Source organism: Mesoplodon bidens, assembly GCF_964165515.1.
Source record: "Mesoplodon bidens genome assembly, chromosome: 16".
Taxonomy (NCBI): domain Eukaryota; kingdom Metazoa; phylum Chordata; class Mammalia; order Artiodactyla; family Ziphiidae; genus Mesoplodon; species Mesoplodon bidens.
Genome location: NC_138173.1, coordinates 62,502,285 through 62,520,838, shown reverse-complemented (window position 1 = coordinate 62,520,838; position 18,554 = coordinate 62,502,285). Strand labels below are relative to the sequence as shown.

Here is an 18,554-nt window from a genome sequence, read left to right as displayed (position 1 = left end):
TAACCTCTCTAAGCCCCAGTTTTTAATGAGAATCATCGTGCCGTTCAGAGGTTGTTAGGAAAGGATACAGTAAAATGGAAGGAAAAAAATGTGCTTAACACAGTGCTAGGAGTATGGTCAATAATGAAAAACTGGTACCTACCAGTTTTGAACAGCTACCCTGAGGCTAGTGCTTTTTGATGCGTGCACGTAAGGATCGCTCTGTCCATCTCCAGAAACAGAGAAGTGAAGTTCTGTCCTCGCGTCGTGAACCAGATAAAATCTCTGCTCAACGACTCCCAACTTCCCGTGGGCTAAGTCCCTGTCTGGCTCCCGCCCAAAGACTACAAGTCCCAGCATGCCGCTCGCTGGGCCTCGACGGCCCCGCCCCTTCCGCGTTGGTCCGCACGTGGGCGCCGCTCTAGGCACCGCCTCCTCTCGATGCGCCTGTCCTGGGCGCGCAATGGAAACCGGCTGCTGGTTGCTTGGCGGCGAGTTTGAGGACTCCGTGTTCGAGGAGAGGCAGGAGAGGCGGCCTGAACCGCTTGCGTCCTACCGCGCCAAGCTCTGCGAGCCGCAGGTGAGAGAGCGGGGCCTCTCGGGCTCATTCCAGCCCCCGGGCCTCGCGCTTCCGGGTCCCGGCCCGACAGCGCTTCAGGCGCCCCAAGGCCGCGTGGCCTACCCCCGAACCCACACCCTCCCGGCACGAGTCCGGCCTCCCTGCGTCCACGCGGGCTCCCTGCTATCCCTTCCCCTACACGAGCCGCAGCCGGCTGGGCCCGGCCCCCTCTTCCCCCGAGGGAATCCCCGCGCCGTCGGCCATCAACTCGCACCTGGCATTCGGCCGGTCTCCGGAGGCTCGCTGGCCTCACGCCCCTGCTCTAAAATCTGTAGTAGCTCCCGTGGACCTTCACTTCTTCTGCTGCCGGGCAGTCAGGGCCCGCAGAAATCCAGCCACCGCCCACTTTTCAGACCTCAGTGTTGTCTGCTCCCTGAACCGTGACGTCCCACCCACGGGCCTGCCCTTGTTCACTGAGTTCCCCCTGCCCATGTTAACCCCGTTCAGATGGTCACAATCGTTCAGTTATAGACATTTCTCAAGGCGCACCTTAAATGCCGCCTCCTCCAAGAAGTCTTTTCTGATTCCCCCTTCCAACCACATATTTTTGTTTTGACTCCTTTTCCCTCTTTTACCTATTAAAGCAATTGTCAGTATCTCATAAAACTCTTAGACCCAGAATGCTTAATGATCACAGGAGCGTGCGTGCTTAACTTTATGTCCTCCGCAGTGCCTAGCAGTTTTTGTTCGTAGTGGGAACTCCGTGAATATTTTGAATAAGTAGAGTATTAACCTGGTATTCTTTCATGTGTGTAAATCTCATCTCACCAATAAGAATTCCTTTTTATCAGATAGTGTTCCAGGCACTGGGCAGGGTTCCTTGACACGTATTGTCTCATTTTTCCTTAAAACCCTTGTACTTACAGGTGTCAGGCACTCAGAAATTACTGAATTGTATGTTTGTTTTATTTCACTTATATTTTCTCCTTGCCACATGCAGTCTTTCAGAGTGACCTTTAGTACTTGATCGTGTAGACTAAAAGCGGGGAATGGGCTTTCAAAGTCATGGGGTACCGCATTAAAAAGCCAGGGGTGTGAGATAGGACCCTTGCGTTCCAGCATTGGCTTTACCGGTTGCCTTTCAAAGTGTCAGTTCCTTATTTGTCATTTGAGAAAAAATAATGTTTGTTGGCTCACAGGTTTATTGTGAGAGTGGAATGAGATAATACTTTGCCAGGTGTGGTATGCTGTCTACTTATAAAGTAAAATCCAAAAATCACTTGTCTTTAGAATTTATTTGGTAAATGGTAACTGCTCATAAATTCAGGCCTCATTCAAGTCCTCTTGGTTTCCCCAAGTGTAAAACCAGGGGTTTGGGTTAGAAGATCTGTGTTCCCTGCCTATTTGGTGTGGGACCAGCTGTTTGCCTTACCAGCACTTCCCTTCTTAGTCTCACCCTTGTTCACAGCTTTTCCCTCCTACTCTTAATCAGAACGGGGTATTTAAAGCCATCCCCATCTGCGCCCTTGCGTTTGAAAGCCAATTTTGCTTGATCATTTCCCAGTAGGATGATGAACATTGGATGGAGGTTTGCAGTTATTCAGTTATTGTTCCAAACGTTGGGATTGGCTGATAGTCTAATAGAGTATGTGAGTGGAGAACAATAAAGTGCAAAGGAAAATTATGGGTTCGGTGTATAGGCTGCTGTTGGGTTACACAGTACTTCAGGGAGAACAGAAAAACAGTGGTTGCTGGCTTTCTTCACAATGATGGATCAGGCTAAGGAGGGAAACGGTATTACTAATTAACAGGGGGGCAATGATACCCAAGCAACTCTTTTAGAAATAGAACCAAGAAATTTTGATGTGATGGTGGAACCATCACAAATGCAGTTACGTTTGAATTTATAACAGTGTGTAACTGACTTCATTCAGCCTCAGTGTGTTTTACCCTGAGTAAAAGGGTGGATGGGGGACTTTACTTGGGGGCACAGTGGTTGAGAATCTGCCTGCCATTGCAGGGGACACGGGTTCAATCCCTCATCTGGGAAGATACCACATGGTGCAGATCCACTAAGCCTGTGCGCCACAGCTACTGAGCCTGTGCTCTAGAGCCCGTGAGCCACAACTACTGAAGCCCGCGTGCCTAGAGCCTGTGCTCTGCAACGAAGAGTAGCCCCCGCTCGCCGCAACTAGAGAAAGCCCATGCACAGCAACAAAGACCCAATGCAGCCAAAAATTAAAAAAAAATTTTTTAAAGGTGGGTGGGGGGGATGAGATACTTCTTTGGAGCTGGAAAACGGGCACACAGTGCTTCTCGTCATTCGCGTTTTCTCATCTTAATGTTCTTTATGCAATAATCAAAAAAGATCTTTCTATCCATAGGGTTTAAATCAGTAGAAAAGTGAATAAAACATTCCAGATGGGCATTTCCTGAGACTTTTCTCCTATAGCCCTTTGGCATTTGATTGCACGGAAGCCTCCTTTCAGCCTTCATTTCTATTTCCTCTTTGCTTCGATTCTACTTTTGACTTTTACACTTTCATAATAGCACTATAATGACAGTTCTTCTTTTCTATGTCCTCTCCATAAAGAGTTGTCAATCCCTATTCCATCCACCCTAAAAATTTCTCTGCAGGAAAACATCTCAGTCTAAAGAACCATCGTGAACTGTGCTAGTTAAATGTAGGTTCCCAAGCATCACAACCCCAAATTGAAAATGCTATAGATAAAACCATATACTTTTGTGTTTTAGTTAAGAGGTATCGTATTATTGGTATGTTTACTACTTGTGATAATTTTCATAAAAACTGTGCCACCATTAAGATTGTCATTCTTCTTTGTCAGATGTTTTCCTGAGTCTTATCCTGAAGAATTATGTCCTTTTTTTTTTTTTTTTGCGGTACGCGGGCCTCTCACTGTTGTGGCCTCTTCCGTTGCGGAGCACAGGCTCCGGACACGCAGGCCCAGCGGCCATGGCTCACGGGCCCAGCCGCTCCGCGGCATGTGGGATCTTCCCGGACCGGGGCACGAACCTGTGTCCCCTGCATCGGCAGGTGGACTCTCAACCACTGCGCCACCAGGGAAGCCCAAGAATTATGTCTTTTGGGGGGTTTAATCAATTATATATGGGAAATTGCTTCTGAGTAGGGGGTGGAAAAGTGTAGTTTCATTCTCTATAATATGCTGTTTTCACAATTTCTAGTGGTTTTGTGAAGAAACGGGGAGCAGTGATGATATTGAAGCTCTGACTATCCAGAAATTCAAAGGGGACCTGGCCTACAGACGGCAGGAGTATCAGGTAGAATTGAACATACAGAAGATTGCTCTACTTGAGATGGGCTTTGTTCTGCCCGTTACAGTATATTTCAATAACAGTATACTAAGTTATGAGTGTGTTGTTTGTGAAGATAAATTTAATCTTTTGTGATATGTGTTTGTAATCTTAGAATCCCAAGTTTCTAGCTCTGTATAATTTGTTTTGTTTCCTGTAACTCCAGTATAGAGAGCTTGTTGGGATCCTTGTAGGTCTGTTTCCCCAGGTTCTGTATCTCCTAAGTATGTGGGAGCCTCTAGCACAGATACCTCATGGGGCCACAGGAACAAAGCACCCGAAAACGTGTAAGAAAAGGAAAGAACTAACAACTAGATGTCAGCTTGCTTTATTTAGAGACTTCATATCATCTTCACAAGAGTCCTGTTGTTATTTTGCTGATGTGAAAAGGTTATACAGCAAGTTAGTGGCAAACCCAGGATTCAAATTCTGGTCTTTGGGGCTCCAGAATGCTTTATTTGTAGTCTCCAGCCATTTTTTCTCTACCTTTCAGAAAAAGAGTACTGACTAAAATGCTCAAGTCTTCCTTTAGTTCATTGTACGGTCAGTTATAACATTACCTTCTGCCTAGGAAACACATCACCCCCATGACTGAATTCTTTTTTCTACTGCGTTTTCTGCCTTGCGTTTCATCCCTTCATTTTCCTTTATTTAACAAATATTTGCCAGAAAGCACTGCAAGAGTATTCCGGTATCTCAGAAAAACTGCCGTCCACGAATTTTGCTATGAAAAGGGATGTCCAGGAAGGCCAGGCGCGGTGTCTCCTTCACCTGGGAAGGCACGAGGAAGCCCTGGAGATTGCTACACGCTTGGTGAGTGGTTTGTGCTTATTTCCATTTGCTTCCCTAGGATGGCTGAATGGTTTATTTTGTAAAAAACAAAACAAAACAACTTCTTGCAGCTAAATCTGTGGGTTTGGATAAGCAGAAGAAAATTGTCAGTGGTGGAAGAACTTTATTATGATGAACAGTTTGGAGGTCTAGACATAATCATTTGCTTGTAATATTTTTCCTGTGTTATGCTCAAAATTTTTCATTGCCTGAAAATCTCACTTGCAAAGGTTTTTTTTGTTTTGTTTTATTTTTGGCTGTGTCAGGTCTTAGTTGCGGCATGCAGGATCTTTCATTGAGGCGTGTGGACTTCTCTTTAGTTGTGGTGTGCAGGTTTTTTTCTCTTTCTAGTTGTATCACACAGGTTTCAGAGCATATGGGCTCTAGTTGAGGAGCTCGGGCTCAGTAGTTGGGGTGTGCGGGCTTAGTTGTCCCGCAGCATGTGGGATCCTGGTTCCCTGACCAGGGATTGAACCCACATTCCCTGCACTGCAAGGCAGACTTTTTAGCACTGGACCACCGTGGAATTCTCACTTGCAAAAGTTTTTACTCTTGTTAGGAGTAAATACTCAGAGTGGAAGGATTATCAGTGATCTGTTTTCTTCTTTAGGTGTTTTGTTGTTGTTTAGATTTTTATTTTCCAAAATTTCTTCAATGAACATATATTACTTTTATAAACAGGAAAAAAGTTTACCAAAAAATGACTAAGTATCATACTAGGCCAAGCTTAATCCTTTTTATTCTTAAATGGAGTCTGCAGAATTTTTTTAAGGAATTTAATAAAAGCAGGGGTTTTTTGCAATTCTGTATTCTGCTTGTTTTTGTTTTCAGATTAAAGCACCTATGGTTTTTAGTGTAAATTTTATATGGGGACAAGTCTAAGTCGACCAGTCCTAGTTTACAGATGACCAGTTTTCTTCCTCAGAGGGACTTAAGGAGGCACTGAGGCTCTGATCTTGAATCCTGTGCATCTCGTTGACCAGAGGTCAGCCTGAAGGACGCATGCAATTGAGTTGTCCTCCTCCGTCTCATTAACTAAGAGAAATCCTACAGTTTGCTAGCCGGGGTTCATTGCATAGGGCCTCAGCCTCTTGCAGTGAGAGGAACCCTTGGTGGTAATTGTCTTCGGAACATGGAAAACAGCTGTGTGTTTTGTTCGTTCTTTTTCTCCCCTCTACCAATTGTGGGTTAATTCTTAAGCTGGAAGATAAGATTACCCTGTTAAGGAAGCACATGGCATGAACACAGTGAACTTGGTGGGGTTTAATAGTGTTCAGTCTCCCTGGTCTGAAAATTAACGGCAACTTTGGTTCTTTCCGTGGCTTTTTCTGGACATCAGTCACGCGTCTTTCCTCACTGTTCTCCTCTCCCATCGCCTCTCTCTTCCTCACATCGCCTGCATATCACTGTTGTGCTTTGTCTTCCCCGCCCAGACCACCGAAAGCAGTGACAGGTAGTTTAGTGTCAGGGGCTGGACTGGCTGTCTGGTTCCTTCTAGCTTAGTGAGTCTCTGCTGTTGTGGCTCAGAGAAGGATTTGTTGCCAGCAGATGCCATCCAGAGCTTGGGATGGTTACCAGGCAGGAGGAAGGACCAGTCAGAAGATCTTCAGCTCCTCTGTCAGGACTTTGAGAACTAGTCCTTGGGCTGCTGGGCACCCTGCTGGGCAGGAGTGTTGGGGAAGAAATGGCAGCATAGGCTGATAGGTCTCACCCCTTTCTTTGGGTCTCTTCACATGATCTCAGTGGATCCTGCCCATTTACATGGTTTTCTCATTTCCTGATGCCCTGTGTTTTGTTTTCTTTTTAAAATTTCTTCCCTACTTGTAGGCCCTCTTCTTTTGTTATTCACTCTGGCCCATTTCTGGGTTTTGTCCCAGTGGTTATTGTCCCCTCGTGCTCTGTAGTGGGACAGGTCATTATCCAGCATTGAACAAAACAGACAGGGAGTCTTGGGAGTGCCCAGCAGGATATGAACATTTTATGCTCACAACTTCTATTGAAGTTTATTCACCTCTCTTCTTAATAATTTTTGGATAAAATTTGTCATGGAACTTATTTCTTTCATTTTATTTTATTTTGGCTGCCAACGCAGCCAAAATTTTGTTCTTCATTGCTGCATGCGGGCTTTCTCTAGCTGCGGCAAGCAGGGGCTACTCTTCGTTGCAGTGCACGGGCTTCTTATTGCAGTGGCTTCTCTTGTTGCAGAGCACGGGCTGTAGGCCAGCGGGCTTCAGTAGTTGTGGCACACGGGCTTAGTTGCTCCACATGTGGGATCTTCCCTGACCAGGGCTCGAACCTATGTCCCTTGCATTGGCAGGTGGGTTCTTAACCACTGCGCTGCCAGGGAAGCCCTGGAACTTACTTCTTTTTTTTTTTTTTTTTTTTTTTTTGCCGTATGCGGGCCTCTCACTGTTGTGGCGTCTCCCGTTGCGGAGCACAGGCTCCGGACGCGCAGGCTCAGCGGCCATGGCTCACGGGCCCAGCCGCTCTGCGGCATGTGGGATCTTCCCGGACCGGGGCACGAACCCGTGTCCCCTAGCGTCGGCAGGCGGATTCTCAACCACTGCGCCACCAGGGAAGCCCTGGAACTTACTTCTTAAACAAATAGTTTAAACATCTTACAGTGGCTGATAGGCTCATGTGATAAACTGTGGTAAGGAAACTGCTTTTTGACAGTTACTGACTTTTTTTTTCCATTTATCACTTCACAAACATTTATTTCAGTCTTACCATGTGCGCAGTTGTGGATTCAGTGCTAAGGAGACAGAAAACCATGTCCATACCCTGCCCATACATTGCTGACCTAGTGTCTAGTGGGAGAATCCTAAGCCAGCTAACACACGTCAGCTCTTCTGAAGTACCTTTTTTCCGTGACTTCTAGTGGGACCGATGGTGGCTCTGCTACTTACTAGCTGTGTGATGTCAGGCAGCTTATCTAACTTCTCTCTTATGACTCAGTTGCCTCAACTATAAAATGGGGATAGTGATAGAGTCTATTTTCAAGGATTGTCATGAGGATTCAATGAGTGGCGTATGGTAAGCGCTCTGTAAATGTTAACTCTTGTCATCGTCATTGCATTATAGAAGGAGTTGCAGTACTCTGGAAAAACCACACAAACTCGTTTCAATGGAATTTACTTTCCAGAGAGTTCTTTACTAGCTAGGCCATCAAAACCATGGTCTGTGTGCTCCACCCTACCCCACCACACACTTGCTTCCGCAATCTGAAAATGTTCGTGAACAGTATAGGGCACTATAGAGTGTAGAGGAAAGGTAGCGTTTGCTGTAGGTAGTTTATACGTGTTGCTTTCACTGTTATAAATAAAAAACATGAAGATGTATTACTCAGCAGTTATTAGACATCTGCTGTGTCTGAGGAGCTCCGCTCTACTAGGAGTTCAGCATTGAACAAAAACTCTTCTGGAACTCAGTGGTCTCTGGGGAAGAAGGACAGAATACTAAACAATAGTAATAATAAAACCAGGTCAGATCTGTCATCGGGAAGGTATAGTATGACTGAATAGGTTACATGAGGCTTTATTTCCTGTCTTTTCACTCAATATATGAATATTTAGAATCCTCCTCAAGCCTTCACTCACTGGTCAGCCAGTTTCTTCCAGCTGCGTGCTGGGTAGTTTTTTTTTTTGCGGTACGCTGGCCTCTCACTGTTGTGGCCTCTCCTGTTGTGGAGCACAGGCTCCGGACGCGCAGGCTCAGCGGCCATGGCTCACGGGCCCAGCTGCTCCGCGGCATGTGGGATCTTCCCGGACCGGGGCACGAACCTGTGTCCCCTGCATCGGCAGGCGGACTCTCAACCACTGCGCCACCAGGGAAGCCCCATGCTGGGTAGTTTTACTCATGTTTCTTGCTCAGTTCTATGCAGGGGCTTGATCTGAATACTAGTAGGCCAGGTTTTCCTTAGACTTAAAATGAACTGAATCTCTACAGACTTTAACTTAGAAAAAGGAGGCTTGTTTCCCTAACCCACAGGGCTTTTGCCATTTGGCAAGTTAGGCAAGAGGTGATGGCTTTGATTAAGGAGACTTGAAAAGGATTTTCTGATCAGAAAGAAACCAAGCAATCCCCTCCAGCCAGAAATAATTGGCTCTGCTAATAGTTACCAGAGAGGGCATTTGGATTCAGTTATGATGCATCACGAAACACAGAGAGCTGCAGGGCCATCCTGTTTAGGACGTCTAGGCCAAGTAAAATTTGGAAATAGAGTCCATTTGAATCCTCAAGGAAATTACGATTTGGATTTTTAGAAAGCCTGGAATATTAAAATGGAACCATTAGCCCAGGGTATAAAAAAGTTGGCTTGGGTCTTTCAGATATCTGGCTGAAGACAATAAAGATTATAATACAGATGGAAAATAAACTGACACAGAGGCTTTTGGTGCTGAACTTTGCCAGGCCACTATCACCTGGATTATGTGACTGTTGTGACATTAGGGTGTTTGGGAATGACTGGTGATTATTTTGTTAGGTTAGTTTATATTTCTCTTGGTTTATGGTTTCGAACTGAGATCTATTGAAAAATATTTAGTTCACCCTACTTGTGTGACTACTTGTAATTTATAACACGTACAACTTGGATTTTTAGGCATCTTCATTTTTATATGGGACACATTCCGTAGTTTAAACTTCCTGATCTCTTTTTTTTTTCTCCTTAGGAAAATAAGGCAACTAACACAGACCATTTAACCACTGTGCTCTACCTCCAGTTTGCTATTTGTTCAAGTTTGCAGAACTTGGAGAAAACAATTTTCTCCCTACAGAAACTGATTTCTTTGCATCCCTTTAATCCTTGGAACTGGGGCAGATTGGGAGAGGCTTACCTGAATCTGGAGCCAGTGCTTGCGTCATCTCACAAACAGAACAGTTTCACCTCGAGTGACAAGGCTATCAAATCCTCTTGTCCCCACTCAGGAAAAGACTGTCTTTTGTGTCTCCCTGAAATGTTGCCCGAGAGCTCTGCCTTATCTGTGGAAACGAGCAGTGGTAATAACCAGAAGAATGAGAAAGCATTTAAAAATATTCAAACCTGTATGGCGGAAGAGAGAGCAGCAGTGTTGCTAGAAACTCAGATGAAAGCCTGTGCCTCTTTTATACGAACCAGGTAAGCTAAGAGTGAATTACACATACATGGTGCTAAGCTCAGAGTAAAGGTTTTATTTTTCTAATTTTAAGCTTCTAAAAATTCTAGGCTACACGCTTAGTATATGTTTTTGAGATTTTTCCCATGGTCAAGATAGAATCCTTTGAATGCGTCCTTTTAGTATGTAAGATTTAAAAACAAAACTATGTTTGCTCAAAAATACAACTTGCATCATCACTCAAGATAAAAGGTTAACATTGGCAGCCGTTAAATTTAGGAAAGAAAATTAAATGTATAAAACATTGACAAGGGGGGAACTGATATATATATATATATTTTAAACATCTTTATTGGAGTATAATTGCTTTATAATGGTGTGTTAGTTTCTGCTTTATAACAAAGTGAATCAGCTATACATATACATATGTCCCCATATCCCTTCCCTCTTGCGTCTCCCTCCCTCCCACCCTCCCTATCCCACTTCTCTAGGTGGTCACAAAGCACCGAGCTGATCTCCCTGTGCTATGCGGCTGCTTCCCACTAGCTATCTATTTTACATTTGGAAGTGTATATATGTCCGTGCCACTCTCTCACTATGTCCCAGCTTACCCTTCCCCCTCCCCATGTGCTCAGGTCCATTCTCTAGTAGGTCTGTGTCTTTATTCCTGTCTTGCCCCTAGGTTCTTCATGACCTCTTTTTTTTTTTTTTTTTTTTAGATTCCATATATATGTGTTAACATACGGTATTTGTTTTTCTCTTTCTGACTTACTTCGCTCTCTATGACAGAGTCTAGGTCCATCCACCTCACTACAAATGACTCAATTTCGTTTCTTTTTATGGCTGAGTAATATTCCATTGTGTATATGTGCCACATCTTCTTTATCCATTCATCTGTTGATGGACACTTAGGTTGCTTCCATGTCCTGGCTATTTAAATAGAGCTGCAATGAACATTTTGGTACATGACTCTTTTTTTTTTTTTTTTTTTTTTTTTTTTTTTGCGGTATGCGGGCCTCTCACTGTTGTGGCCTCTCCCGTTGCGGAGCACAGGCTCCGGATGCGCAGGCTCAGCGGCCATGGCTCACGGGCCCAGCCGCTCCGCGGCATATGGGATCCTCCCGAACCGGGGCACGAACCCGTATCCCCTGCATCGGCAGGCGGACTCTCAACCACTGCGCCACCAGGGAGGCCCTATGACTCTTTTTGAATTACGGTTTTCTCAGGGTATATGCCCAGTAGTGGGATTGCTGGGTCATATGGTAGTTCTATTTGTAGTTTCTTAAGGAACGTTCATACTGTTCTCCATAGTGGCTCTATCAATTTACATTCTCAACAACAGTGCAAGAATGTTCCCTTTTCTCCACACCCTCTCCAGCATTTATTATTTCTAGATTTTTTGATGATGGCCATTCTGATCGGTGTGAGATGATATCTCATTGTAGTTTGATTTGCATTTCTCTAATGATTAATGATGTTGAGCATTCTTTCATGTGTTTGTTGGCAATCTGTATATCTTCTGTGGAGAAATGTCTATTTAGGTCTTCTGCCCATTTTTGGATTGGGTTGTTTGTTTTTTTGATATTGAGCTGCATGAGCTGCTTGTAAATTTTGGAGATTAATCCTTTGTCAGTTGCTTCATTTGCAAATATTTTCTCCCATTCTGAGGATTGTCTTTTGGTCTTGTTTATGGTTTCCTTTGCTGTGCAGAAGCTTTTAAGTTTCATTAGGTCCCATTTATTTATTTTTGTTTTATTTCCATTTCTCTAGGAGGTGGGCCAAAAAGGATCTTGCTGTGATTTATGTCATAGAGTGTTCTGCCTGTGTTTTCCTCTAAGAGTTTGATAGTGTCTGGCCTTACATTTAGGTCTTTAATCCATTTTGAGTTTATTTGTTTGTATGGTGTTAGGGAGTGTTCTAATTTCATTCTTTTACATGTAGCTGTCTAGTTTTCCTAGCATCGCTTATTGAAGAGGCTGTCTTTTCTCCACTGTATGTTCTTGCCTCCTTTATCAAAGATAAGGTGACCATATGTGTGTGGGTTTACCTCTGGGCTTTCTATCCTGTTCCATTGATCTGTACATCTGTTTTTGTGCCAGTACCGTACTGTCTTGATTACTATAGCTTTGTAGTATAGTCTGAAGTCAGGGAGCCTGATTCCTCCAGCTCCGTTTTTCTTTCTCAAGACTGCTTTGGCTATTCAGGGTCTTTTGTGTTTCCATACAAATTGTGAAATTTTTTGTTCTAGTTCTGTGAAAAATGCCATTGGTAGTTTGATAGGGATTGCATTGAATCTGTAGATTGCTTTGGGTAGTATAGTCATTTTCACAATGTTGATTCTTCCAATGCAAGAACATGGTGTATCTCTCCATCTATTTGTATCATCTTTAATTTCTTTTTTTTTTTTTTTTTTTTGTTTGTTTGTGGTACGCGACCTCTCACTGTTGTGGCCTCTCCCGTTGCGGACCACAGGCTCCGGACGCGCAGGCTCAGCGGCCATGGCTCACGGGCCCAGCCGCTCCGCGGTATGTGGGATCCTCCCAGACCAGGGCACGAACCCGTGTCCCCTGCATCGGCAGGCAGACTCTCAACCACTGCGTCACCAGGGAAGCCCTCATCTTTAATTTCTTTCATCAGTGTTTTATAATTTTCTGCATACAGGTCTTTTGTCTCCTTAGGTAGGTTTATTCCTAGATATTTTATTTTTCTGTTGTTGCAGTGGTAAATGGGAGTGTTTCCTTAATTTCTCTTTCAGATTTTTCATCATTAGTGTATAGGAATGTAAGAGACTTCTGTGCATTAATTTTGTATCCTGGCACTTTACCAAATTCATTGGTTAGCTCTAGTAGTTTTCTGGTAGCATCTTTTGGATTCTCTATGTGTAGTATCATGTCATCTGCAAACAGTGACAGCTTTACTTCTTCTTTTCCAATTTGGATTCCTTTTATTTATTTTTCTTCTCTGATGCTGTGGCTAAAACTTCCAAAACTATGTTGAATAATAGTGGTGAGAGTGGGCAACCTTGTCTTCTTCCTGATCTTAGTGGAAATGGTTTCAGTTTTTCACAATTGAGGACAATGTTGGCTATGAGTTTGTCATATATGGCCTTTATTATGTTGAGCTAAGTTCCCTCTGTGCCTACATTCTGGAGGGTTTTTATCGTAAATCGATGTTGAATTTTGTCAAAAGCTTTCTCTGCATCTGTTGAGATGATCATATGGTTTTTCTCCTTCAGTTTGTTAATATGGTGTATCACATTGATTGATTTGCGTATATTGAAGAATCCTTGCATTCCTGGGATAAACCCCACTTGATCATGGTGTATGATCCTTTTAATGTGCTGTTGGATTCTATTTGCTAGTATTTTGTTGGGGATTTTTGCATCTATGTTCATCAGTGATTCTGGCCTGTAATTTTCTTTCTTTGTGACATCTTTGTCTGGTTTTGGTATCAGGATGATGGTGGCCTCGTAGAATGAGTTTGGGAGTGTTCCTCCCTCTGCTCTATTTTGGAAGAGTTTGAGAAGGATAGGTGTTAGCTCTTCTCTAAATGTTTGATAGAATTCGCCTGTGAAGCCATCTGGTCCTGGGCTTTTGTTTGTTGGAAGATTTTTTATCACAGTTTCAATTTCAGTGCTTGTGATTGGTCTGTTCATATTTTCTGTTTCTTCCTGGTTCAGTCTCTGAAGGTTGTGCATTTCTAAGAATTTGTCCATTTCTTCCAGGTTGTCCATTTTATTGGCATATAGTTGCTTGTAGTAATCTCTTATGATCCTTTGTATTTCTGCAGTGTCAGTTGTTACTTCTCCTTTTTCATTTCTAATTGTATTGATTTGTCTTCTCCCTTTTTTTCTTGATGAGTCTGGCTAAAGGTTTATCAATTTTGTTTATTTTCTCAAAGAACTAGCTTTTAGTTTTATTGATCTTTGCTATCGTTTCCTTCATTTGTTTTTCATTTATTTCTGATCTGATCTTTATGATTTCTTTCCTTCTGCTAACTTTGGGGTTTTTTTGTTCTTCTTTCTCTAATTGCTTTAGGTGTAAGGTTAAGTTGTTTATTTGTTTCTTGTTTCTTGAGGTAGGATTGTATTGCTATAAACTTCCCTCTTAGAACTGCTTTTGCTGCATCCCATAGGTTTTGGGTTGTCATGTTTTCATTGTCATTTGTTTCTAGGTATTTTTTGATTTCCTGTTTGATTTCTTCAGTGATCTCTTGGTTATTTAGTAGTGTATTGTTTAGCCTCCATGTGTTTGTATTTTTTACACATTTTTTCCTGTAATTGATATCTAGTCTTATAGCGTTGTGGTCAGAAAAGATACTTGAGACAATTTCAGGTTTCTTAAATTTACCAAGGCTTGATTTGTGACCCAAGATATGATCTATCCTGGAGAATGTTCCATGAGCACTTGAGAAGAATGTGTATTCTGTTGTTTTTGGATGGAATGTCCTACAAATATCAATTAAGTCCATCTTGTTTAATGTATCATTTAAAGTTTGTGTTTCCTTATTTTCATTTTGGATTATCTGTCCATTGGTGAAAGTGGGGTGTTAAAGTCCCCTACTATGATTGTGTTACTGTCGATTTCCCCCTTTATGGCTGTAAGTATTTGCCTTATGTATTGAGGTGCTCCTATATGTTGGGTGCATAAAATGTCTATATTGCCTGATATGAGAATTGCTAGTCCAGCTTTCTTATGATTTCCGTTTGCATGGAGTATCTTTTTCCATCCCCTCACTTTCAGTCTGTATGTGTCCCTAGGTCTGAAGTGGGTCTCTTGTAGACAGCATATATACGGGTCTCGTGTTTGTGTCCATTCGGCTAGTCTATGTCTTTTGGTTGGCGCATTTAATCCATTTACATTTAAGGTAATTATCGATGTGTATGATCCTATCACCATTTTCTTAATTGTTTTGGGTTTGTTATCGTAGGTCTTTTCCTTCTCTTGTGTTTCCTGCCTAGAGAAGTTCCTTTAGCGTCTGTTGTAAAGCTGGTTTGGTGGTGCTGAATTCTCTTAGCTTTTGCTTGTCTGTAAAGGTTTTAATTTCTCCATCAAATCTGAATGAGATCCTTGCTGGGTAGAGTCATCTTGGTTGTAGGTTTTTCTCCTTCATCACTTTAAATATGTCCTGCCACTCCCTTCTGGCTTGCAGAGTTTCTGCTGAAAGGTCAGCTGTTAACCTTATGGGGATTCCCTTGTGTGTTATTTGTTGTTTTTCCCATGCTGCTTTTAATATTTTTTCTTTGTATTTAATTTTTGTTAGTTTGATTAATATGTGTTTTGGCGTGTTTCTCCTTGGATTTATCCTGTGTGGGACCTTCTGTGCTTCCTGGACTTGATTAACTATTTCCTTTCCCATATTAGGGAAGTTTTCAACTACAATCTCTTCAAATATTTTCTCAGTCCCTTTCTTTTTCTCTTCTTCTTCTGGGACCCCTATAATTCGAATGTTGGTGCGTTTAGTGTTGTCCCAGAGGTCTCTGAGACTGTCCTCAATTCTTTTCATTCTTTTTTCTTTATTCTGCTCTGCAGTAGTTATTTCCACTATTTTATCTTCCACCTCACTTATCCGTTTTTCTGCCTCAGTTATTCTGCTATTGAATCCTTCTAGAGACTGTTTAATTCCATTTATTGTGTTGTTCATCATTGTTTGTTTGCTCTTTAGTTCTTCTAGGTCCTTGTTAAATGTTTCTTATATTTTCTCCATTCTATTTCCAAGATTTTGGATCATATTTAGTATCATTATTCTGAATTCTTTTTCAGGCAGACTGCCTATTTCCTCTTCATTTGTTAGATGTGGCGGGTTTTTGCCTCTCTCCTTCATCTGCTGTGTGTTTCTCTGACTTATTTTGCTTAACTTACTGTGTTTGGGGTCTCATTTTTGCCCGCTGCAGGTTATTGGTTCCCGTTGTTTTTGGTGTCTGTCCCCAGTGGCTAAGATTGGTTCAGTGGGTTGTGTAGGCTTCCTGGTGGAGGGGACTAGTGCCTGTTTTCTGGTGGATGAGCCTGGATCTTGTCTTTCTGGTGGGCAGGACCGCGTCCGGCTGGGTGTTTTGGGGTGTCCGTAACCTTATTATGATTTTAGGCAGCCTCTCTGCTAATGGGTGGTGTTGTGTTCCTGTCTTGCTAGTTGTTTGGCATAGGGTGTCCTGCGCTGTAGCTTGCTGGTCGTTGAGTGGAGCTGGGTGCTGGTGTTGAGATGGAGACCTCTGGGAGATTTTCGCCGTTTGATATTATGTGGAGCTGGGACGTCTCTTGTGGACCAGTGTCCTGAACTTGGCTCTCCCACCTCAGAGGCACAGCCCTGACGCCTGGCTGGAGCACCAAGAGCATGTCATCCCCACAGCTCAGAATAAAAGGGAGAAAAAAAAAAAAAAAAAGAAAGAAGACAAAATAAAATAAAGTAAAATAAAATAAAATAGTTATTCGAATAAAAAGAAATAATTACTAAAAAAATTTTTTTTAAGTAATTAAAAAACAATAGACAGAACCCTAGGACAAATGGTAAAAGCAAAGCTATACAGACAAAATCACACACAGAAGCATACACATACACACTCACAAAGAGAGAAAAAGGGAAAAATAAATGTATGTCGTTGCTCCCAAAGTCCACCTCCTCAGTTTGGGATGATTCGTTGTCTCTTCAGGTATTCCAGAGATGCAGGGTACATCAAGTTGATTGTGGAGCTTTAATCTGCTGCTCCTGAGGCTGCTGGGAGAGATTTCCCTTTCTCTTCTTTATTCTCACAGCTCCTGGGGCTCAGCTTTGGGTTTGCACCCGCCTCTGCGTGTAGGTCGCCTTCAGGCTTCTGTTCTTCGCTCAGACAGGACGGGGTTAAAGGAGCAGCTGCTTCGGGCGCTCTGGCTCACTCAGGCCAGGGAGGGAGGGGCACGGATGCAGGGTGAGCCTGCGGCGGCAGAGGCCGGCGTGACGTTGCACCAGCGTGAGGCACACTGTGTGTTCTCCCGGGGAAGTTGTCCCTGGATCCCGGGACCCTGGCAGTGGCGGGCTGCACAGGCTCCCCGGAATGGGGGTGTGGAGAGTGACCTGTGCTTGCACACAGGGGAAGCAATATTTTAAACAAGGAATTTTTCACTCACATTCCACAGAAAGCTACCGAAGAAGGAAATCTGCTCGTGTGTTCAACTCACTATTAATAACAGAAATAAACAACGTTTAATTCCTTCTACAGGGAATTCCCATGGTTCAGGGACTCCCATGGTTTTGGATCCATAGTGTATAAGAGTTTAGGGAGGAGAGACTATACAGGGAACTGCTGGCGACACCGCTCGGTCTTTTACGTCAGGACCTGGGAGCTTCCGGGTGGTACTAGATGCCCCGCAAGAGCAATGGCTTTCGGTGGAACGGAGCTGTTCCGTGGAGAGGCAGAGATGCAAAGGAAAGTTCCGAAACGTATGGGAGAAGGTTTGCTGGAAAATGACTTGGTTAAAACCTGACAATCTTACCAGGAGCATCCTGCAGGTCGATGAATACTAATGAAGCTATGACCGTTACCGATTGATGATGAACACCTTCATTTGAAAGTAAGTTATGTGGCTTACAACATCTACTACAGCATTCCGTAGTACTTGCCTTTTAATGTTCCTCTGGTTTGTGGTAAGTGTCAGTGTGATAGAGCTTAATGGAGTTTGGTCTGATCAATGAGGAAAGCTATCCCGAAGCAGATTACCTGAAGAAAAGTATGTACGGATTCGGCAGGAGATTCTCTGAAGCCAGGTGCCTGGGTTTTTAGCAGCAGCTAAGCACGGAAGCTTAGGAGGAGGGGGCCGCTCAGCACAGTCCCTTGTCAGGGGAATCTTCCGCTTGCCGGGCCTACTGCTGGCAGATGCCAGGGAAGAGGAGCTTCTTGCTGGGATCTGCGAAGATGTTTCACGCTGCAGCTCCCTCCCAGACATCGGTGAGCCTGTTGATGGGGGCCGGTGGTCTTCACCCGGCACTTCGTTTCTTGGCCTCACCAGCAGCGGGCAGCGGCATGCGGCTGGGACACAGAGCACCATGGCATGCGACTCAGGCTTCCAAGGAAGCAGGACATCTCCAGGATCTCCATCTGAGCAGGTGACGTGGCTTTCCGAGGAGGGGCTCACTGGAGACACCTGGGCGTTCTCACTCCAGTTGTCTTCTGGCTGCTTGGGAAGGAGGTCCAGAGGCTCAGGGTTGCACTTGAGGGAAGTGAGGACCCCACTGGCCTCCTGGGGCCTAGATGTCAACGGTATATCCCCACTGCTACGGTGGCCCCTCTTCCGATCGTCCTCTCCTTCGGTCTCTGTGTGATCCTCCATCTTTGCCAGGCCTCTTCGGGGCTCTTCTTGGACCTTCACCTCCCTCTCCTTTGGGGAAGGAAGTGGGAGGTGACTGGATGGTACCGGCTTCCTAACCTTGACTACCTGCTCAGGTGGTGAACGCAGGAGGGTAAATTGGAGCCTGCGTGGAGGAATCCTGATGGCTCTCGAGTGGCCGAACGTCATGGAAACAAAAGCAGCCAGCAAGGGCTTCTCTGACGAGTCCCTGCTGTTCACCAAGACAAGCACCCGCAGGGCCTTGTACCTGGCCTGCCTTGTACCGCGCCTTCTTGGCGCGATGTAAAGGGCAGGCGATAAAGGCAATCGATGCCGGTGGGACAGCCTGCGACCAGGGCAGAAGGCACGCGCTGGAGCAGCGGGGTGCTCCCAGTCAGATGGGGCAGCCTCCCGGGAGGGCAAAACCAGCGGATGACGGCCCAGTGGGGCCCCACGGCG

General features: G+C 44.2%; 1 protein-coding gene across 2 annotated transcripts in view; it reads left to right on the top strand.

The window, feature by feature from the left end:
* Nucleotides 1-394: 394 nt before the first annotated feature.
* The window catches only part of LOC308604793 (uncharacterized protein C8orf76-like), a 30,125-nt gene continuing 11,965 nt past the window's right edge, over nucleotides 395-18,554 (top strand). For both annotated transcript variants that reach the window (XM_081214285.1, XM_081214286.1), the window contains exons 1-4: nucleotides 395-559; nucleotides 3,743-3,838; nucleotides 4,541-4,684; nucleotides 9,376-9,821. In XM_081214285.1, the coding sequence (XP_081070411.1) occupies nucleotides 443-559; nucleotides 3,743-3,838; nucleotides 4,541-4,684; nucleotides 9,376-9,821 (803 nt within the window). In that variant the 5' untranslated portion in view covers nucleotides 395-442. The remainder of the gene's footprint in view (nucleotides 560-3,742; nucleotides 3,839-4,540; nucleotides 4,685-9,375; nucleotides 9,822-18,554) is intronic.